Here is a 22,609-nt window from a genome sequence, read left to right as displayed (position 1 = left end):
CAGCAATAGAAGAGGTTGAGCAACAGGAAGTCTGACGAAGTTCAGGCAGACAGGGAGACACAGCCCCTACAGTGTGCGCCCCAGGCTGTCCGCACAGCACCGAGAATGTGATACTTCAGTGCTGGAGCCCACTCATTCTACACAGAGAACTTCTACTGAGCTTCATTAATAAACACAAGCACCTTAGTTGGTTGCAAGTTTAGGGATGAAGTATCCAAATAAGAGACTTCTAAGACAAATAAAAATTAATTATTCACTTAAATGTTAAAATGTTTTTAAATGAAAGGCTATTTTAATGGAATTCTTTCCTAAACATATTACATAACTTCGTACCTTAATAATCCACCATAACTTAATTTCTCTAGGCAACTCCATCACCATGGTGATTACTGAATGACGCTGTCACACAGCAATGTTCTTCAAACAGTCTGGAGTACAGCTATGCTGTGCCACTGGACCAAGTACTTTTTCTTTTTTTTTTTTTAATGGAAGTATAGTTAATTTACAATGTTGTGTTAGTTTCAAGTGTACAGCAAAGTGATTCAGTTACATACATACATATTCTTTATATATATATTCTTTTTCAGATTCTTTTCCATTATAGGTTATTACAAGATATTGAGTATAGTTCCCTGTGCTATATAGTAGGTCCCTGTTGTTTATCTATTTTATACATGTAAGTATGTTTTCTCTGTGCCCTTTTAGAGAGACCTTTGCTTCATCTGGCACCCCGTCTATTCCTTACCCCCTTCTTGACTACTGTTCTTCAACCTTTCTCCCCTCCCTTCCTCCTGTTTTCTTTTTTCTCTCCTTTTCCCTCCCTATATCTCGAGCAGTTCTCAGTTGGGAGAAAACTGGCTTCAGCTTTTCTCCTCGCTGCCAGCCCACTCGAGGTCCTGTGTCCTGGTCAGCAAACCAACCGATCATGTTACATAGTTGAGACTCTACCTGGGATCTTCATTCTACAGGTGCCTCTGAATTCATTGTTTTCTGCAGAGTTCAGGATGGAAACACTCATTTAAATCGGGTGGTACTGCTCTCTTGTGAGTCTACTGGTCATGGTCACATAGTCCCCTGCTCTGCCTCAGCGCACGTGCACACGCACACACACACAGAAGGACTATAAACATATCCACTGGCTTGCCTCCCTCATCGTGATATGAGTTCAAGTTTTCACCCACAAACATTTACTGGATGACTCCCATACGCCGACCACCGGGCCGACCGATCAAGGACCGTGAACAAGGTCAGTGAACAGGGCAGACACAGTCTCTGCCCTCACAAAGATCTAAATTACACTGTGTATAAACTTAGCTGAGCATCACGAGCTTTATCACACAGGCAACTCAGAATGGTTTCTCCCTTTTCATGGTTACAAAGGTATCTACGAGGCAGCATTTAACTCGTAGGTGTAGCAATTCCCACCAGGGCCAGGCCCTCGGATCTCACCTCCACAGCACTGATCAGACCCTCCAGCAGCCTCCTGGCGGGCAGCCTTCAGTCCTAGACAACCCAGAGGCTGGAGATCCCGGCCCTGCAGGGGTTTGGGAGGCACCAACTGGGGAGGGTCAGTGGTTGTTTTGGTGAAGTTACTCTGCTGTGGTACTTGAGTGTTACTCTTCTCATTAATGCCTGCTCAAAAAACAAGGGAAGAACAGATTACACTTCAGAAAAGTGAAGGAATTCTACACGTGAGGTGAGGTCAAGAGAGGGTGGGATCGCCATGAGCTGGGGAAGACTTCTGAGAGAGCACAGCATTTAAACCATTTCTTAAACAATGGGAAAAAGACTTGAGTCCACAGGAAATAGGAGGAAGTTTTCATAAATCACAGGCATAACTTATAAAGGAAGCTCAGTAACAGATAACAAGATGAGCAGGTGAATGAGTCAGCCTATTCTTTATTGACACGCCTCTCGAATGTCTCGTGAAGTTCATGCAAACTGCGAGTTCGGGGGCAGAACCCCTTTTACCTTGCTCTGGGGAGAGGGCCAGGGCACTGAGTGCATCCTCCAGCTCCTGAAGTTGCTTGAACAACTTCTGACCCTTGTCTGGAAGAGCCTGGATGTTCACAGATGCCAGTGTTCTCTGGAAAACAGATCCTATAACGTGGGTCTCTCCTCTCAAGTCATTAGAAAGATAGTCTCAGATTAAAATAGCCTAAAATGCTAAAACTCTGAAATCACGGTCTTTTAACTATATGTGTGAAAACCAGAAACTTTTTTCTTTCTAAACCCAGGCGACTTACCAAGCCTGAAAATATAAACATAGCAAAAGGCAGAAACTAAACATCCACCGCTAAAACCTTTCTCACTTTTTTTTTTTTTTTTTGAAGCATGGACATATATACACACCAAACGTAAAACAGATAGCTAGTGGGAAGCAGCCGCATAGCACAGGGAGATCAGCTCGGTGCTTTGTGACCACCTAGAGGGGTGGGATAGGGAGGGTGGGAGGGAGGGAGTCGCAAGAGGGAGGAGATATGGGGACATATGTATAACTGATTCACTTTGTTATAAAGCAGAAACTAACACACCATTGCAAAGCAATTATACTCCAATAAAGATGTTTAAAAAAAAAAAAAAACCTTTCTCACGTTAATATATTTAACTTGTTTGTGGCGTCCCTTATCTGCCCACAGCAAGCAATGCTCCAAACTTATAAACAAAACACAGGTCAGTAGTACCTTCTTTTGTTTCAGCTGTGTTGTGAGGTACACACGCTGGGCTGCTGGGTCTGAAGATTCTCCCTTCTTGGAAACGCCTGAGTCAGGAGGAATTTTTCTTTGCACACTCTGACCAGGGCATTTAAGGTTCTCCTTCTTCTGTGAGTCTAGAGTCAAGTCAAAGAGCAAGGGGCTCCCTGGCTTAGAGGAAACAAAAACGACGTCATCTTCCTCACTGTCACCACCGCGTGTATCGGCATCTCGCCTCTCTCCCTGGGGATGCCCTGCGGCCGGCGGTGCAGGCTGAGCAGCTGGTCCCTTTGGAGCAGGCGTGTCCCGGGCCTCCAGCTGTGCCTGCAAATGGCCCTGGAGCAGACTCTTATGGCAGGTCTGCGTGCTTGGGTCATTCTTTGCCTTTGTTTCTCTAGCTTCCCAGCTCTTGGGGTGCTCCTTGCTGAGGTGTCCCCCTTTCAGGGGCTGGCTTATTGGGTGTTGACTGTGAACAATTCGAGGCAAAGTCTTAGTGTCCTTTTCCCTTGGAGGTTCTGATTCTTTTTGGACAGAATGACTCTCACCATTTGACTTCTCCTGAGATGCAGATGGTCCTCTCAGCTCACTCCCACGGACCTGTTTGGATTTCATCTCAGAAAGGTTTCTTTTGTGCATCCCTTCAACCTCCTTTGCTGCACTATGAAACTCTGTCTTCTCCCCTCGCCGCGTCTCTTGAACAGCAGATTGTTTTTTCTTTACCGCCAGGCCAGATGAGAGATCTTTCTCCGTCCAGCACTTAGATTCAGGCTTCTGTTCCTTCTTTTGATCCAGGAGTGGATCTCCCTTTTCTCTTTGCTTCCTACCAGCTGTCTTTTCCTCATCTTCACCTTTGATGAACTGCTTCCGGAGGGATGGTTCTTGATTCTTGTCAACTAACTTGAACGGGTTTCTCTGCTGGCTGGAAGGATAACGAGATGGCTCAGAGGCATGCCGAGACTTACTGGTTACAGAATGTTCTTTGGAATTAGGATCCTAAAAGACAAAGGAAATCATCTTAATATAAAATATTAAAGCAACCTTAACATCTAGAATACCTTTTTTCAGAGGAAATGGAAACACGGTAAAAGCAGTCCAATTTTTCTGAATGTTCCTGGGAGCATTTCTCCCTCTAGAAAGGACTGCCGAACTCACAAAGTATTCGTTTCTTAACAGTACTTTCAATGCTTGGTTCCTTTTCTGTCCGTGATCACTGCTTTTCCAGGCCTCAAGGAACAGTAGTGACCAAGTCAAAGTGTTTTAATAATAGCAATAGCCACAATGTATACTTTTCATGAAAAACTATTCTCTCAAGATGAACTTTTCCCCAAACCTAAACAGTACCCTATACTTGCTTTGATTTTGGCTTTAGGAAGGTTTCACGGTGCAAATCCAGAATCTTAAGTCCAAGCTATCTCCCTACAAAAACAAGTTTCATGACCTTGCACAGTCTAGCTCCTCATGTACTGGATTTCTGTAGGGTCTCTCCTAATTCTCACATTCTAGAAGCTTATGAATTATACTCAGCTTATACCAACATCAAATAGATATCAGCCTATAAAAACATGCTGAAGTTAGTCAAGTAAGTTTAAATTTTTCCCTAAATAGCAGGATACTAACTATATTTAAGACCCAAATAGTCCTTTGAATTAAGAGTCCCAACAAGGTCTACCATGCTTAAAGAAAAGAACTGTCTTTCAGAGACAGTACAATGAAAACCAGTTTATACTGGACTTCAGGGTCTTTTCAGGTGATCCCACAGATTAAACAATCTTAATAGTCAGGTTTGAAAACAGATGAATAATTCCTACCTGCCATGGGATATTTCCACACCATTGCTTCCCCTCTGCCTTACTTCTAACACATCGGAAGAATAACCTAATGAAGTATAAAACAGAAATAATCAAATTTGTGAAAATACATTAAAACAAGAGATAAATTTGTTTTTAACCCAAGAAAACATCTTACAATTATCTGATACCAGCTTTCAAAGGTCACTTGAAACCAATTACTCTTATATGTACGACATTTAAAAATTCTTTATCTCACAGGATATTTATAAGAGCTGAGAAGTGAAAGGATACAGATGTCATGGTAACCAGAGGATATTCATAGATTTATTCTTTTAACTCTACAGAATGACTGACATGGGAACACTGATCAGCAAGGACTGCTAAAATCAGAAAAAAGGAGATAAACAGACATTATGTGTCCCTAATGGGAAGCCATAATACTTCCCATAAAGTAAAAAACAAACAAACAAACAAAAAAGCCAAGCCAAACCAAAACAAACAAAAACTAACTTGAATCTGGTCAAACTTGGATCCAATTACCGAGTTACAGGAAATCCAAACAACAGAGGAACACATTAAAACTAGACCAGGGGATGTAATCTGCAAACTCTTAACAGTGGGAAATGCTATTAAGATAAACAACTTGATTCCTTCAACAAGTAAATCACAAGGGAGAAAAAAAGATTGGGGGGACCTACTTAAGAGACTTAAAAAACCTATCAATCAACTGCAACCTGTGGACCTTATTTGGATCTTGACTTAAGCAAATGAACAAAAACTACCAAAAAATAAACTATTTATAACATTTATGAATCTACTGGAAATCTGTACTCCAACTGGTTAAAAAAAAAAAAAGAGTTCATATCTTTTAGAGCTACACACTGAAATATTTACAGAAGAAATGACATTATCTGGGATCTGTTTCCAAATATGGCAGGAGTTGGGGGGTGGAGTGGGTAGGGTATATATGGAACAAGATTAGCCATGAATTGGTGACTGTTGAAGCTCATGTGCTGTATTATTCTATCCTGTCTAATTCTGTATATATTTCCGATCTTCCATTAAGAAAAAAAAGACTATGATCATTGGTGTACAAATATTTGTTCAAATCCCTGCTTTCAGTTCTTTTAGATGTGCAGTGTAGGTAGTAGCAGAGTTGTTGGATCATATGGTAGCTCTACGTTCCTTTTCATGATTCACAATAGCTACAAGGTGGAAACAACCCAAGTGTCAATCAACCGATGAATAACAAAATATGGTATATACACACAGGGGGATTTATTAAGCCAAAAAAGGAATGGCATTTTGTTACATGCTATAACATGGATGAACCTTGAAAACACTATGTTTAGTGAAATAAGCCAGACATAGAAGGACAAATATTGTAGATTCCACTTACACGAGGTACCTAGAATAGGCAAATTCATAGAGACAGAAAATAGAATAGAGGTTACTAAGGGCTGGTGGGAGGGAAAATGGGGTTGTTACTGTTTGATGGTTACAGAGTTTTTGTTGAGGATGATGAAAAAGTTTTTGTTATAGACAGTGGTGATGGTTACACAACACTGTGACTGTATTGAATGCCACTGAACTGCATATTTATAAATGGTTAAAATAAATATTATTTATGTATATTTTACCACAATAAAAAAAAAGGAATAAAAAAAAAAGAAAAAAAAGACTGAATACAGACTTACATCCCAGTACAAGACAGTCCCTGCTCACACAAACACTACCTACACTCCAGCTATCCAGAAATGGCTACTCTGTCCCATCCTCAAACTAAGCCACGCACTCTCCATCCTACTGGACTTTGCATGTGTACCATCCTCCATCCAAAGGATGTCCTCCTTATCCCTATTTGCCCACCATTACCCCATCAACAGCTGTTAAAGTCCTACAGGTCCCTCCACACCTAGTTCAAGACACACCTCCTTTGCAAGGTTTTCCCATATCCCCTGCCCTGTTCATTCATTGTACTGCTTCTGTATTTTTGTTGTATATAGTTGTATTACACTTGTATCTGCCTGTCTACCCAACTATATTTTCAGCAACCAGAAGGCTATAACCATATATGATCTCTTCATTCCTAACTAAGCCTCGCCTTTTGTACATAATAATTAAGTATTGCTGAACTAAACAGAACCAACTGATTTTTTCCTTCCCCCAAATGACTTCTCAAAAACATGTAATCAGTTAAAAAAGAGCTTTTAAAATACATATTTTAATTGTTTAAATAGGTAATATACTCAATCAAAAAGTGTAAAATGGCAGTGAAAAGCACCCCCTCCTCATATGTTCCGTTCACATCCCTCCCAAGTAACCATTTCCATTAATTTTTTGTTTGCCTTTCCAGAGATGGTTTTAATGCATATTCAGATCAATATAATATTTTATTTCTTCCTTCTCTACTCAAGGTACTAAATACGTTGCTTGTTTCTTTTTTTTATTTTAAACCTAACAATGTCTTGGAGATTTTTCTATAAAAACATATACATAAAGGACTTCCTTATATATATATATATATATTTTTTTTTTTTTTTTCCTACAGCTGCACAGTTTTTTACACAGCTGCAGTTTTCCACTATAAGGATGTCCCATTATTTATTTAACCATACCCTCTTGATGGGGACAGTTTGGTTGTTTCCAATTCTTTCCTATTAAAAGCAATATCACAACGAATAACCTTTTGTATATGTCATTTCACATGTGTTTTAATATATCCGTAAGGCAACTATCTATATCTCATACTGTGGATTAGAGCCTTCTCTGTTTTTCTTCATCAATTAGCTTCTAGGTTTTATTTATTAGTTCTCTTTTTGCTGCTTTCTAACTCATTAAATTTAAGTTTTACCTGCGCTAATTCCTTCTTTCTGCTTTCTTTCCGTTTAATTTCTTGTTCTTTTTCAAACTTCTTAAATTAGTCCTGTGATATACAACAGGAATCACAACAGTCTGAGTCCTAACTCAAAAACAAATCCTGAGCAGGTCACGACCCCTCAACGCCATACTTCGCTTGGACATAGAAGCAAAGATAACAAGCCCCAAATGGACAAGTATTCCATAAAAGTCAAGTTAAAAAGAAAACAGGACCAGCCCCTCTCATACGAACTCACAATTTTCCCATTCAAGCTCACAATTTTAAAAAACATGTACTGGTCTCTAATTTATCTTACTGCAATAGGATACTATATTGAACATATAGTTCTGAAAATTTCTGAAATGCCTTGAATGCATAAAAATTCAAAGTACTGGCTACTATTAGGGAGTACTATGACTTACAAAAATAAGTCAAGAACAAATTCCTGATGTTGTTGAAAGTGTATCAAGTACTTGAAACCTTTACTGAAAGAATATTTTATAGTATCTGTTTTAAAGCCCACGCCTCAAAGACTTTCAGAAGAAGGGCAAGATTTGGAGAAAGAGGGAAGAAAATAACACACACTGAGCATCAACTATGTGCTAGGCACAGTGCAAAAAATGCTTCTACTTACATTTTTATTAAAATCAATCTGGGCGGCTTCTCTGCTTTTAGGATAAAAAGTTTGTTACATTTATTAAACTGTAAATCAACAGAGAAAGCAGTGGAAATATATTCTCATAGAGAAAGCAAATACTGATTCCACTATGAAAAAAGAGCATAATTTCTACAGTATATTCATTAATTATTTTCCAGGACATAGGTTATGAACAATAATGATGAAGAAACCAGCAAGAGGTCATTCAAGGCCAAATCCAAGTCTCAGTTCCTCCACTTTCTCGGTAACCTTCATCAGCCTTAATCTCCTACTGTTAGTCTTACAGTCACAGAAGCATCTGGCACTTGAACACATCCAATATAGCACTCTAACGTGCAGATTGGACTGCTCGCCAACCTCCGTGTGTCCCTTATCCCAATTGTGTCACAGGGACCTTAGAAATATGGGTTCACATCTATATATGCAGCAACGGAGAAACATAAAGCTGGATTTCTACCTCATTCTTTTACACAAAAATTCAAGATGGAACAAAAATGTAAAGAATGAAACTGTAGGACTTCCCTGGTGGCGCAGTGGTTAAGAATCCGCCTGCCAATGCAGGGGACACGGGTTCAAGTCCTGGTCTGGGGAGATCCGACATGCCGCGGAGCAACTAAGCCCGTGCGCCACAACTACTGAGCCTGCGCTCGAGAGCCCGTGAGCCACAACTACTGAGCCCGTGTGCCACAACTACTGAATCCCGCGCGCCTAGAGCCTGTGCTCTGCAAAAAGAGAAGCCACCACAATGAGAAGCCCGCGCACCACAACGAAGAGTAGCCCCTGCTCGCCACAACTAGAGAAAGCCCGCACGCAGCAACAAAAACCCAACGCAGCCAAAAATAAATAAGTAAATAAATTTATTAAAAATAAAAAAAAAGTGAAACTGTAAATGTTCTAGGAAAAAAATGGAGATGAATATTTTTGTAATCCTGAAGTGAAAAGGGAATGACAAAATCCTGCAGCTGAGAGAGAAAGGATTTAGTAATTTGACTACATAAAAGTATTAAACTTCCATATAGTAAAAATACTATAGGTGAAATTATAAGACAAAAGGCAAACTGGGGAAAGTAATTGCTACACATATTACAAAGGGTTAATATCCTCTCCATACAAGGATTACTTCTATGATACAGCACAGTGCACGACACTCTACAGCACCTAGTAAAAGTCCTGGCTTTATTGAGTGGAGCTCTTCATGGGTTGCTGGGCCTGAGGTCCTTCTGCATGGGCCTGGTTCATGCCCAAATGCCTCTCCGCCATCAGCCTAGATAATCATCACTGGGTTAAATAATCTGCATGTCAATTCTACCCAGTAACCAACCACACAAGGAGTTTCCTAGACATGCAAAGATTCAAGTTGTATGAAAAATGAAGTATTTTGAACATCCCACTACAACCAGTTATTTAAAGAACTAAAATAACTGGTTGGTTTTACCCAACTACAGACAAAAGAATATTACCATCTATTTTGACCCCATATCCTTGAGAATAAAAGCTAAAAGAGGGAGAGAGAGAGGAGAGAACATGAACTCAGGAGCTGGATGACAATGTCCAACATCTGTGTATCAACGTGTGCCACATCATTAACGTCAAAGCAAGGGTTGTTCCCTCTGGTTCTACTGAGGGACTATCATAGTTTTCTTTAATGCCCATAAACTGGGCATTAAAAATGCCCATGGCTGAAGGGTCAGTCAAACGCTGGTGAGTGGTACCATCTGGTGCTTAGTTAGAGAACTACACACAAAAGCAGCTTTACTCCAAGGTAACAAAAATGGGCATCTTAGTCCTACTTTGGTTTATACCTCCCCTGCATTACTCTGCTACACCTGTCGCCTAGCTAGGTTGAGCGTTAAACATAATGGTATTAATTCAAGCATGTAAAGTACTTTAAGATCCTGAAAAGAAAACCCAGTTTTGGGGAAGAAAAGGCTGTACTCCCTGACATCATTCTCCAGAGTATAGGGGTTCTGGCTAAATGCCTTACTGTCTGCTAAGGAAGTCATCATCCATAGACACATTACCTATTTCTTTTTAAATTTCCAGCCTGTACCACCTATCAGGGTACTTGTTGGATTTTTTGCTTTTTTTGCTTTGTTTTTATTTTGTTGTGTGTTGTAGAACTGTATTTTATTTGTCCTAAAACAAGCTTTTTAAAGCTCTAGTAAGTACCTCCTAATAAGTGTTCTAGATTTGGACTAAAAGAAATACATTCAAGCATTCTTTTTCTATTTTTAAAATAATGATCACCTCTCAGCCTCATCTACCTAGTGTGAAGAATATTAGAGACAAGTTCTCAAACTTCTGTCTTCAGTTTAGACCTTTCTTCGGAGCTGCCCACTCACTTTGTTAGCTGGTTTCATACATACATAAGACACAATGAGTCCAAAGCTGTATGTGTTAGCCATCCTCTACTGATGTTACCTTTCCTTCCTTGCCTTGCTTAATGGTAAACTCATCATCCATAAACCCAACTAGGCAACCATTTCCTGAGCACTGACCACGTGCTGAATGCCAGACTAAGTGCACCCCACACATAGCCTCAGTGAACCCTCACAACCCAGTGAAATCGGGGCCACGATGACCACTGTCCCAGCTGAGTAAACGGAGGAAAGAACATGCTTAAACATGCTTAAACACCCTACCAGGAAATGTGCCATATCCATTTCAGCAAGTGTTCTCCAGTCTAAGTGCACCCAACTCCACTGCCAGGGCTTAAATCCAAACCCATCTTTCACTTAGAGAAGGTGGGTGTGCCTGGAGTTGGTTAGACCTAGGCTCAAATCCCAGCGATGCCACATCATAACCATGGCACCTCAGATTCCTTTTCTAACCTCTCTAAATGTTTCCTCATCTGTCTATACAACAGGGATATTAAAACCTCTCACAGCAGATTCTATGAAGATAAGAGGTAAAGAACATGCCACGTAGTAGGCATTCAATAGCAGCTATTAGTTCAGTGGGCTCCGTGCCTCCACTGCCTTCACTTCCTAATCTAACTTCAATAGTTCTTCTTTTAATGCAAATTGAATGAAAAATTCTTCGGCGTCTTCCTAACACATAGAACAATATCTCTGTATGATTCAGGGTCCCCAGTAGTGTGTAAAGGAGAACATCCTAACTTCATGTACTAGAGGCTTACTGGCACCACTGTACTAGCAGAAAACAACAGAAAAGTGAATTTTTTTAAAATTCCATTTATAGAGAATTCCCTGGCGGTCGAGTGGTTAGGACTCTGCACTTTCACTGCCGATGGTCACGGTTCAATCTCTGATTGGGGAACTAAGATCCCGCAAACCACATGGTGCAGCCCAAAAAAAAAAAAATTCCATTTATAACAGTGTCAAAAAACATTAACACTGAGGACTAAATTTAACCAAAAGGGTATAGTACTCTATAATGAGAACTATTCCATAAGGCTGAAAGAAATTTTGAAAGTCATAAATAAATAATATACCATGCTCATGAACTGGAAGATCAATACTGATGTCAGTTCTCCCCAAACTGATCTATATAGGTTCAATGAAATCCCAACTGAGTTTTCTGAGGAAATTTTAAAAGTCGATTCTACATTTTATATGGAAATGTAAAGGACCTAGAATAGCCAATCTTGAAAAGGAAAGTTGGATTCACACGATCTTATCTGATCGTGTCAGGATACGAAAACAGATCAATGGAAGAGCTTAGCAAGTCCAAAAATAGACCCACACGTGGTGGTCAACCGATTTTTCAACAAAGGTGCCAAGCTTTTCCATGGGGAAAGGAAAGCCTTCAAAAAATGGTGCTGAAACAATTGAATCACATTCATTCATTACTATATGAAAAATTAAATGAACCTCAATTTGAATCTCATGAGGTACCCCAAATTATTGATAATATGAGGTAGAGTATAGACTAAACAAAAGAGCCATTAAAAAAAAAAAACTATAAAACTTCTAGAAGAAACCACTAGAGAACTTTATGATCTTGAGGTAGGCAAAGATTTCTCAGAGAACACAAAAACACAGACCATAAAAAAATGATAAATTGGACTTCATAAAATGAAAAGCTTCTGCTCCTCAAAAGATAGTCAAGAAAATGAAAGCCACAGATTGGGAGAAAGCATTCACAATCCATATATCTGCCAAAGGACCTGTACAGAGAATACATAAAGAACTCTCTCAACTCAATAACGAAAGACAACACAATTTTAAAAATAGGCAAAAATCCCCCAAAGTTATGCTGTATGATTCCATGTATGTAACATTTTGAAATGACAAAATTTTAGAGCTGGAGATCAGGTTCATGATTGGCAGGGGTGAACAGGGGGAAACGAGGAAGGTGGGTGTGGTTATAAAAGGGCAACAAGAAGGATCCTCTGGTAATGAAACCACTCAATATCTTGACTGTTGTAGTGAATACACGAAACTACACTTGATAAAGTTGTATAGAACTAAATGTATATGTACACACACAAATCAGTACAAGTAAAACCATCTTTACAAATGAGATCAGTGGATTATCAATATCAATATCCTAGTTATGATATTATACTAAATTTTGCAAAATGTTACCATTAGGTAAAGTCTACAGAGGATCTCTCTGTACTATCAATATTTCTTTTAATTGCTTGTGACTACAATTATCTCATTTAAAAATTTCAATTTAAAAAATGGGCAAAAATTTTAAACAGATACTCCATCAAAGAAGATATACAGAAATGGCAAAAAACCACATGAAACAAAATGGTTTTCATAAATGGTATTAAAAATGGCATTCATAAAATGGAATTCAATCAGGCAATAATAAAGAATGAATTACTGGGGACTTCCCTGGTGGCGCAGTGATTAAGAATCCGCCTGCCAATGCAGGACACATGGGTTCGATCCCTGGTCTGGGAAGATCCCACATGCCGCAGAGCAACTAAGCCCATGCGCCACAACTACTGAGCCTGTGCTCTAGAGCCTGCAAGCCACAACTACTGAGCCTGCACGCCACAACTACTGAAGACTGCACGCCCTACAGCCCGTGCTCTGCAACAAAGAGAAGCCATCGCAATGAGAAGCCCGCGCACCGCAATGAAGAGTAGCCCCTGCTCGCCACAACTAGAGAAAGCCCGTGCGCAGCAACGAAGACCCAACGCAGCCAAAAAATAAATAAATAAATAAATTCATTTTAAAAAAATGAATTACTGATACACACAACCACATGGATGAATCTCACAGATACTGTTACATAAAAGAAGCCAGATACAAAAGAATACATACAGTATGAATCAAAACAATGATTGGCTACAGTGGGTGGGGGGATTAACTAGAAGGGATCCAGTGGCACTTAATGGGGTAATAGAAATAAATATTCTATATTTTGACTGGGATCTTGGTTATAAAGGATGGGTATATACCTTTCTCAAAACTCAACCGGTTGAACACTTAAAAGAACTGTGCATTTTACTGCATGCATAACTCAGTTAAGAAATATAGTAGTACAGGCAGTTTTCAGTTATGTAAAAATTGTGAAGATGGTACTTGAATGCTTATACTTGGGGGGAAAAATTTATCTAGAATATATAAATTCTAAACTGCACAGAATATCATATAAAAGCATTACATCTGGCCCCTGCCTTCCTGGCCAGTCTTATCTTCTGAAGTCTCCACTTAAATATATGCTAAACTACCACTGAACCAAATGCTTGCAATTACTTCATGCCCCTGTACACTAATGCAGGATACTGATCTGTTAAATATGACCTCTTTTTTGCCCCTAGCGAATTCCTACTTATTTTTCAATACTCATGACAAATATCTGCCACCTATATAGACTTCTCTGCCCCTTCTCTGAGTTGGGAAACTAGCATTTATTGAGTACTTAACATACATTAGACATTTTTACACATTACCTCGTTCTACTACTAGAATGAGAAAGTTGACAAGTTAGTACAAGTTAATGACCATTGGTGGGCTGATGTTAAATTGGCTACTTGAGAGCTGGAGAGGGGGAGAGGTAGAGCAGTTTATCCAGAAATTAACCAGAAGTCAGGCTTCTCACATTAACCAGTAGCTCAGAAGTTAGGAAGTGACAGCCCAAAAGATAATCAATATATATAGAAATACCGTTTGTTTTTTAATGACTTTTAAAGAATAGTCAATCCTAGGAAAACACCTGACTGTAACCCCACCAGGCCAAGCAAAACAAAATAAAAAACAAATACACTTAGCTGTTCCTTTTGGACACTTACCTGTATTCTTTCTTGCCCTGTGATAGAAACAGACCCTGAAGCTCTACCACAAAGTCCTCATGCAATAAACAATGAGAAACAGGAATGCTAGAGGGAAAAAAAATTGAAATTTTGTTTTAGGAGGCAAAGAATAGAGGTCAGTATCCTAAAATTAAATCCAGAATATGGGTTTTAAACTTAAGGGTCCATGTATGACCTCTACTGGGTTTGTAAATCCCACACACTTTTATGTCTAGGTGCATTCCTCTGGGGAAAGGGCCCCCAGCTTTCATCTTTTCTCATGCCTCCAAATAAAACATAACAGTAAATATACCTATCTTTTTCCTGAGGACTCAAGTTTAAAACAATACTGTGCTATGTGACCACTATACTGCGATACCTCCAAGCTGTGAATTTTCCTCAGGTTCTTGCATCATCCTTTTTCCTGATAACCTGTTAGCTGTCACTCAGTGTTGTTGGCATGCGAACTCTGCAAACACACTCTACTAATTTGCTTCATGCTTGGTTGGCATAAGTCCAACTCCTCCCTTCCAACTTCTTATTATGAAAGTATTTATGTATAACATTTGAGAGTGAAGATCTAAAGTACTCTCACATGACCTGTGGCATTTTCTTTCTGTCTTTTTGCTTATATTCTGGTTACGAGACATTCCAAAGAGGTCAAATTTATCAAATAACCATCTTCGTGTCAAATATTATTATACTAGTTTGTATAGCAATATGTTCTTATAAATGGTACGCCATATAAGGGCATTTTTCTCTTCACTTAAAACCAAATGTTATGCTTCCATTAATGTTTAACTCCTACAAATCTGAATGTGCTTTAATGTCTCATGAAACTTGAGCTAGGTACTGAACCTAAGAAGCTCCATATAGATATCAGAAATTAAACAGTAAACTCTGACATAATGATATGGTGTTGATAGCTTGAGTATTTTTGTTTGGTCCCTTCTATCTTAAGATTTAACACTGATTTAAATAGAGTCATTTTGTATTTAATTAAATTGGATCCCAGTAATTTCTTTCAAATGTAAAAACTTATTAGAAGGCTAAGGAAATATTTTCTCTAAAAATTTATTTTCTAAATCTGAAAAAGGGTAAAAATCTTCCACTTAGTTTCAAAGCATAACAAGAACACAAATCATCTAAATCATTTGGGGGAAACATGAGAAGTTAATATACGTATTGAAAAAATACTTTATTTTCTAGTATTGATATCCATTATGTGCGCCTTACATATGTAGAAAAATACCTTTTCTAAACCAAGTTCAGTAGAGAGCAGGAAAAATGCATAATGATGTGACAGTTTAAAATTTCACATAGAAACTGTGGACACTTGGTACTGTGAAAACATTAACAACACTTTATGAGAACAGTGTTAACTTTCCTCACTTCAAAGAAGATGCTTAATATTTCTGGGTATCAGCTTTCACCTTTGTAAAAAACTAGACTGCTGAATCAGATTTCTGATGTTTCTTTCGGCCTTAATCCCTAAAGTAATTTGTTTCTTTAGAATATCAATCTCACCACTTAAATGCAGAGAATACTATTTTTAAAGGGGGCTGTTAATCTGACTACCAGAGTGTTTTAACTTCAAACATTTAAAAACCAGTTGGAGGTCTTCCCTGGGCTTCCCTGGGCTTCCCTGATGGCGCAGTGGTTAAGAATCCGCCTGCCAATGCAGGGAACACGAGTTCGAGCCCTGGTCCGCGAAGATCCCACATCCCGCGGAGCAACTAAGCCTGTGCACCACAACTACTGAGCCTATGCTCTAGAGCCCGAGAGCCACAACTACTGAGCCTATGCGCCACTACTGAAGCCCGCGTGCCTAGAGCCCGTGCTCCGCAACAAGAGAAGCCACCGTAATGAGGAGCCTGCGCACTGCAACGAAGAGTAGCCCCCGCTCTCCGCAACTAGAGGAAACCCGCGCGCAGCAACGAGGCCCCAATACAGCCAAAAATAAATAAATAAACAAAATTTTAAAAATAAGTAAAAACCAGTTCTGCCTAAAACTAGTGCAAAGCTGGCGCCAATTAATTTCTGCTATGCCTGCATGCCTCACTTAAATGGGAAGGGGGTAATGTTCAAGCAGGAGAAGGGAGGGTCAAGGCCTGACAGGTGAACAGAAACCCAGAACTGAAAAGGACCAGAAGGATCCAGATGTAGCCAATCCTCCACGTTATAAGTGAGGGAATTGGCGGCCCAGAGAGGGAAAGTAACCAGCCTTGGGTCACACAGGAAGCAATGGCGGAGCGTGTCCCTAACATGCCACACTTTCCTGGGATTTCCAACTACTTAAAGGGCCCTGGCTCCGCAGACCGGGGGTCCCAGCTCTCCTAGTCCTTGTGGGAAGCGGGGAGCCGGAGAATTCTCCTGGGAGGCCACGCGCAGTCGCAGGGAATCGTGCCCAGCTCGAGACCTACTCGGTGGCCCGCACGAAGCTGCATGTGTCCGCCCGGCACACGTAGAAGCTCTTTCCTTTATTCGGGCCATCTCGGACGCCGGTCTTCAGAATACATAAGGTCCCTGAGGAGAGAAGGTCGACAATGATTACGCCACGCTAGGCTGACAGACCCCGAAGGCCCCTAGGACCCTGACCTCCTACCGTGCTGCGGACACCCAACTACTTCCATCCCGCTGCTTCTTTCCTCTTTCCCGAAACCACCCCCACCCACAACGCCTGCTTCCGCCTTTTACTCCGCCCCCCTCATTCAGGAACCAATCGTCACCCACCTCTTGTAGTCTTAACCCCCATAATTCACCGCCGCGGCCTTAGCCCCACCCACCCTAGCTACTATCCGTTAATCAGACGGGAAGTGTGCTCACCTCCAACCAAATCACAGCCGCCCTAGGCTCGCGGCGCGCCGAAATCAAAAATGAGGCGAGGGGGCGGAGGGGGAAACCTGGTCTGGCTGGTGGGGCGTGGCTGGTGCTAGAGGGAGGCTTGGGGGCTGGCAGGGCTTCCCGGACGAGGGAAGCTTTGCTTTGCAGGTCCTGGAAGACGAAAGAACGGGACTGTGAGCGGGGCGACTCTAGCGTATATTCATTTAAGATCTAGAGGCGGCCCTAGAGGAAACAGACGTTACAAACTCCTCTGCAAAGAAAGCTGCCTTCTCCCGGAGTCCAAGAGCGCCTGGAGCTTCGCGGTCGTCTGCGAGCCGGGGCCTGGCGCTAGTGGGCGCCCTGCCTCCGCGAGGGGTCACTGGGGAGGGGAGGAGTCCCTGAGAAGGGGCCACCGCAGGAGGAGGCACTGGATTTGCAATTTAGGGGCGAGGGGCGGGGCGCGAGTGAGGGCCGATGGGGCGTCCTTTAAAGCTGCGGGGTGAACTGGCAAGTCTATCGTAGAGCAGGCATAAAGACTAGGGCTACACAACACAAAGCGCTAAACCATACATGTCTCTCTTGACAACCTGGTGACATGGGCAGCATTTTAAGGACCCCCGACACGCATAGAAGTTTGAGTGACTCACCTGAGGTCAGAGAATTAGCGAGTGGGCCGTCTGCCGACGGGTGCCCAGGGGACAGCGCAGCTGCCTCCTCTGTGTACTGCATGTTCTCTAGGCGCTCAGTGTAGGAGACCTGAGTTAGAAATGTCAAAGTGGAAACAACAGGAGAAATAGATTGCCTTTGGTGAAAGGGAGTTTTATTTTGCACACTTTGTATTGTCAGACTTTTTCTACTAGTATGCTTTTTGTAATATTAAAAATCGAGGGTGAAGTTAAAAGAAAGGGGACTATTTGAAATCGTAATCAGGTCTCTTAGTTAACAAAAAGGGAGGAATAGAAATCAGAGACTTATTGCAAGAAAGATGGCTTCGTCTTAAAACTACTGAGGACCATATGTCCAGACATATGGCGTGTGCAACTGTACTTATGGAGACCGTAGGACAGGAAATCTGCAAATTCTAGGAAATCTGGGCTATATAATAAATGTAAATGTCCTAGGGGTTCCAGAGGAGGGGAGACAAACCTGAGGTATCATTTATTTATTTTTTTAATAGATTTTATTTATTTATTTATGGCTGTGTTGGATCTTTGTTGCTGCACGCGGGCTTTCTCTAGTTTCGGCGAGCGGGGGCTACTCTTCGTTGTGGTGCGCCAGCTTCTCATTACAATGGCTTCTCTTGTTGCGGAGCACGGGCTCTAGAAGCGCAAGCTCAGTAGTTGTGGCTCATGGGCTTAGTTGCTCCGTGGCATGTGGAATGTTCTCAGACCAGGGATCGAACCCGCCCCCTGAACTGGCAGGCGGATTCTTAACCACTGCGCCACCAGGGAAGCCCCAAGGTATCATTTATTAATTAAGTGAGTCCTTATTAAATAGCTTTCTGTGTGCCCAATGTGGACCAGGTGCTTGAGAAATATACAATTCATTTTTTCATATACAAAGTTTAAGATGACTATTCTAACCACAAAGAGTTTGCTCAGTATTTGGAGGAGACAGAACTAGCACATATTGAACACTTAAATAACAATGTAAAATAGTATTTAAATGTCAAGATGAGTGGAGTTAGCAGTAAACTCTGTAGGACTAGATAAAGATGTGTCTGGAAGCAAAGTGGAATTAGTTTATACATAACTATCCCTTCTGAAACACCTATAGATAAATGTAGAGACAGGAAAGGAGCAAAAAACAAATAAATAAATAGAGGCATTTTCATTATTCCCAGATTGTAATTCTCGCATTGAGAGTTTTTTATGCACATTTTTAATAGATGCTGTGTTAAGAGAAGAAGACCATGAACACTGGATTTGCAGGAAAAGGGGCATGATAATTTAATTATTTCTTGAATAATATCTTTTTGAAACAAATAAGACAAAATTGGGGCCTCTTAAATATCCCATTGAGGAAGAAGCTCTTCCTCTGCAAGTATTCAAGCCAGTATCAGGTCCAACCCCATGAAAATGTGCACAGCCAAATCACAGAAAGGGGAACTATTTCTCCCATAAATTTGGGATATGCTAGAACAAAATGTTTAAGCTCTGGACAGTTTGTCCCACTTAATCATATTTATAAGAGTGAAAATACAAACAAGTTTTTTTGTGAAAGGTGGCCATAATTTTGGCATAAACTATAGTGAATTATACAATATACACTTTTCAAAATACATACATTAGTGTGTATATATTAACTTATTTTTAATTTATATCCTTAATTAGCCTGTAGACTCTTGGAGAGCCCTTTGGACACGATGTGCTTTATGGACTCCTATTTTGAGTAAAGTTGAGACTTTGAGTTTGTTTTTCTTTAAAACTTGATTGATTCAAAATGAATGGCTAGACTAGGTCCTAGAGCTAGATGGTTTAAATCCACAGGTTAATGAGCTAATACATTCTTTCTGTATGGGGCTGGTCAAACGTAAAGTATGTGATGGAACTGTTCTAAAACTGGATCGTAGTAATGGCTGCACAACTATATACATTTCCTAAGACTCAGGGCACTGTACACTTTAAATAGGTGAATTCTATGGTGTCTAAATTATCCTTCAATAAAGCTGTTAAAGACAAAGATACACTGTATAAGCAATGCCAAAACATCTGCATGGAAAATAAAACCTAAGATCAATCACCTAGATGTTTTGACATCCTAAGGAAATTAATGGATGAAGGAGTAAATAGTAGAAACCCTTTAGTTGTAGATGGTATTAATCCTTAAGCAGAATGGTTCACTGACTTGTGGAATAAAATCCAGAGTGGAGCAAACACTCATTTTAATTCTTGGGGAAATGGAACAGTTGTATTTTATCTGGTCAGAATTGTGCTGGCTGGCATATATTAAACATGACAGGCATCCGTAAGATACTGGTGGTGAGAGTATCAGCTAGAAGTCACCCCTTGACATCCCTGTCACCGTCTGGATTGTTTTAAAATAATCAGCAATTCCAAATTTCAAGTTATTTGTAAAATTCAAAGTTCTATGCAACCTTTACCTTTACTCCTTATTTTAAAAATGAAATTGTCCGAATATGTTTTTCCAATTAGCTGATAATCTAAGTATATTTTGAATTTATATCCTTCTGGGTTTTTGCTAATTGCTTTGGGGTGGGGAGTGGTAACTAATTTTAAACAGTAGATAAAGGATTTTTTGTCCCCATGAGGCACATTATTACTATAGGGAAACATCACTGTAGCCTAACTTCTGAGGTATATTTTGAGATAAGTGCTTTTACACGCATTCTTACATGTAGTTCTCAGAGGTACCCTGGCAGTGGGTATTCCTCTATCCCCATTTTAAAGAATAGGACACCAAGGTTTAGAGTAGTTAAGGAGCTTGCCCCAAGGCCATGCTATTAGCCACTTCCTTACGAGCCTCTCCTTGAACTTTGGAACCAGAAGATTAATGTTTTCCTGGCTCAAAGTCAGAAAGCTGACACTGGACAGATCAGGGACTGGAAGCCATTTTGGGGGGACTCCCAATCCAGTTCTTGCCACCACAGTGTTTTTAGGAAGCATAAATTATTCAGTGATTCATTTAGATATTTAACCTACACATAGCCAAGCATTCAGATATTTCTGTTATACAGACGTGGCTCAACAAATCCAAGATAAAAAAACAAACCAAGTCCTGCCATTTTATAAATGATCACTAGGTAGCAGCATATTAACATAAAAGCCAAACACAAGGTCCACCTTTTCTGCTGTTTTCATTCTTTTTGTTTAACGATATGTAATGGTAATTCGATTTCATTTTATTTTGTGCCTTTCAAATATATGACCATTTTAAACTTTGATAAAGGCACAGTCAGGATGAGAATATAGTAAAGACAAATCTGGTTATAATTGGAAAAGTGAAGAGATTTTACAAATTCTTTTGTTGTACCATATTTTGTATTACGTTCCAAATGTCACGGATCTTAAAATATTACCCCCAAAATGGTTCAAATCAGGCCCTCCTTCATCCACTTTTCTTTTTTGGGAAGTGTACAATTCAATACTTTTTTAGTAAATTTATAAAGTTGTGCAACCATCACCACAATCTAGTTTTAGAACATTTCCATCACCCCCCAAAACTTCCCTCAAATCTGTATGTAGTCAGTTCCCACTAACACCCCCAGCACCAAGGCCACCACTGATCTGCTTTCTGTATTTATAAGTATGCCTTTTGGGACATTTCTTATAAATGGAGTATACAATATGTAGTCCATTGCCTCTGTCTCCTTTCATTTAGCATAATGTTTTGAGGTTCATCCGTGTTGTAGTGTGTATCAAAGTTTCAATCATTTTATTGCTGAATGGTATTCCATTATATTTGGATTGTTTTCCCTTAGGGTTTACTAGCAATCATGTTGTTATGAACATTAACAAGTCTTTATATAGACTTTTTTTTTTCATTTCTCTTGGATAGATACCTTAAGAGGAATTGCTTGTCAGGTGGTAAGTTTATGTGTAAATTTTTAAGGAGTTACCAGCTGTTTTCCAAAGGGACTGTACCATTTTACATTCCCAAGAGCAACATATAAAGGTTCCAGGTTCTCCACATCCTTACCAACACTTGTTATTGTCTGTCTTTTTTATTATAGTCATTCTAGCAGCTGTGAAGTGATATCTCAGCTTGGTTTTAATGTGCATTTCCTAACGACTATTGATGTTGAGCTCCTCTTCATGCGCTTATTAGCCATCATCTTCCTCTTTTTTTTTTTTAATAAATTTATTTATTTATTTATTTATTTTTGGCTGTGTTGGGTCTTCGTTTCTGTGCAAGGGCTTTCTCCAGTTGCGGCGAGCGGGGACCACTCTTCATCGCGGTGCGCGGGCCTCTCACTATCGCGGCCTCTCTTGTTGCAGAGCACAAGCTCCAGACGCGCAGGCTCAGTAGTTGTGGCTCACGGGCCTAGCCGCTCCGCGGCATGTGGAATCTTCCCGGTCCGGGGCACGAACCCGTGTCCCCTGCATTGGCAGGCGGATTCCTAACCACTGCGCCACCAGGGAAGCCCCCATCTTCCTCTTTTATATTGGTCTTGAAAGGCCTTTTCCTTTAAAGGTTTGTATGAAACTTAAACTAAAACCTAAGCAAAATTGACATTAATTGTTATTAACTCAAGGAGATCAAAGAAATATTAACGTATGTTAATGTTTATAGAATGTTAAGTAATAGGATTGCATATATACTATAATTATAGTGCTTTGAAAAATGTTTTTAACAATAAACTATTAACTCCTTTTAATCGAAGTATAGTTAATGTATAATAATATTATACAAATTACAGGTGTACAATATAGTGATTCACAATTTTTAAAGGTTATACTCTATTTATAGTAATTATAAAATATTGGCTATATTCTCCGTGTTGTACAATATATCCTTGTAGCTTATTTTATACCTAATAGTTTGTACCTCTTACTCCCCACCCCTATATTGCCCCTCCCCCCTTCCCTCTTTCCACTGGTAACTCCTAGT

The 22,609-nt window shown here is 40.1% G+C and overlaps 1 protein-coding gene across 9 annotated transcripts in view; it reads right to left on the bottom strand.

Moving 5' to 3' along the window:
• TTF2 (transcription termination factor 2) overlaps nucleotides 1-16,865 on the bottom strand; it is a 58,983-nt gene extending 42,118 nt beyond the window's left edge. For 8 of the 9 annotated variants that reach the window (XR_009504307.1, XR_009504305.1, XR_009504310.1 and 5 more), the window contains exons 1-7: nucleotides 16,821-16,865; nucleotides 16,639-16,741; nucleotides 14,216-14,302; nucleotides 4,502-4,568; nucleotides 2,685-3,686; nucleotides 1,972-2,086; nucleotides 1,450-1,632 (exon numbers count right to left, since the gene is read on the bottom strand). Coding sequence is in view for 2 of the 9 variants with exons in the window: in XM_059928768.1 (XP_059784751.1) it covers nucleotides 1,450-1,632; nucleotides 1,972-2,086; nucleotides 2,685-3,686; nucleotides 4,502-4,568; nucleotides 14,216-14,302; nucleotides 16,639-16,741; nucleotides 16,821-16,848 (1,585 nt within the window). In the remaining 7 variants the exon portion in view is untranslated. The remainder of the gene's footprint in view (nucleotides 1-1,449; nucleotides 1,633-1,971; nucleotides 2,087-2,684; nucleotides 3,687-4,501; nucleotides 4,569-14,215; nucleotides 14,303-16,638; nucleotides 16,742-16,820) is intronic. The other variant, XR_009504313.1, reaches the window with a different exon arrangement.
• Nucleotides 16,866-22,609: the final 5,744 nt, after the last annotated feature.

The sequence above is a fragment of the Balaenoptera ricei genome, chromosome 1, assembly GCF_028023285.1.
Source record: "Balaenoptera ricei isolate mBalRic1 chromosome 1, mBalRic1.hap2, whole genome shotgun sequence".
NCBI lineage: Eukaryota > Metazoa > Chordata > Mammalia > Artiodactyla > Balaenopteridae > Balaenoptera > Balaenoptera ricei.
The sequence above is the reverse complement of the archived record's forward strand: the minus strand, read 5'-3'. Positions and strand labels throughout refer to the sequence as shown.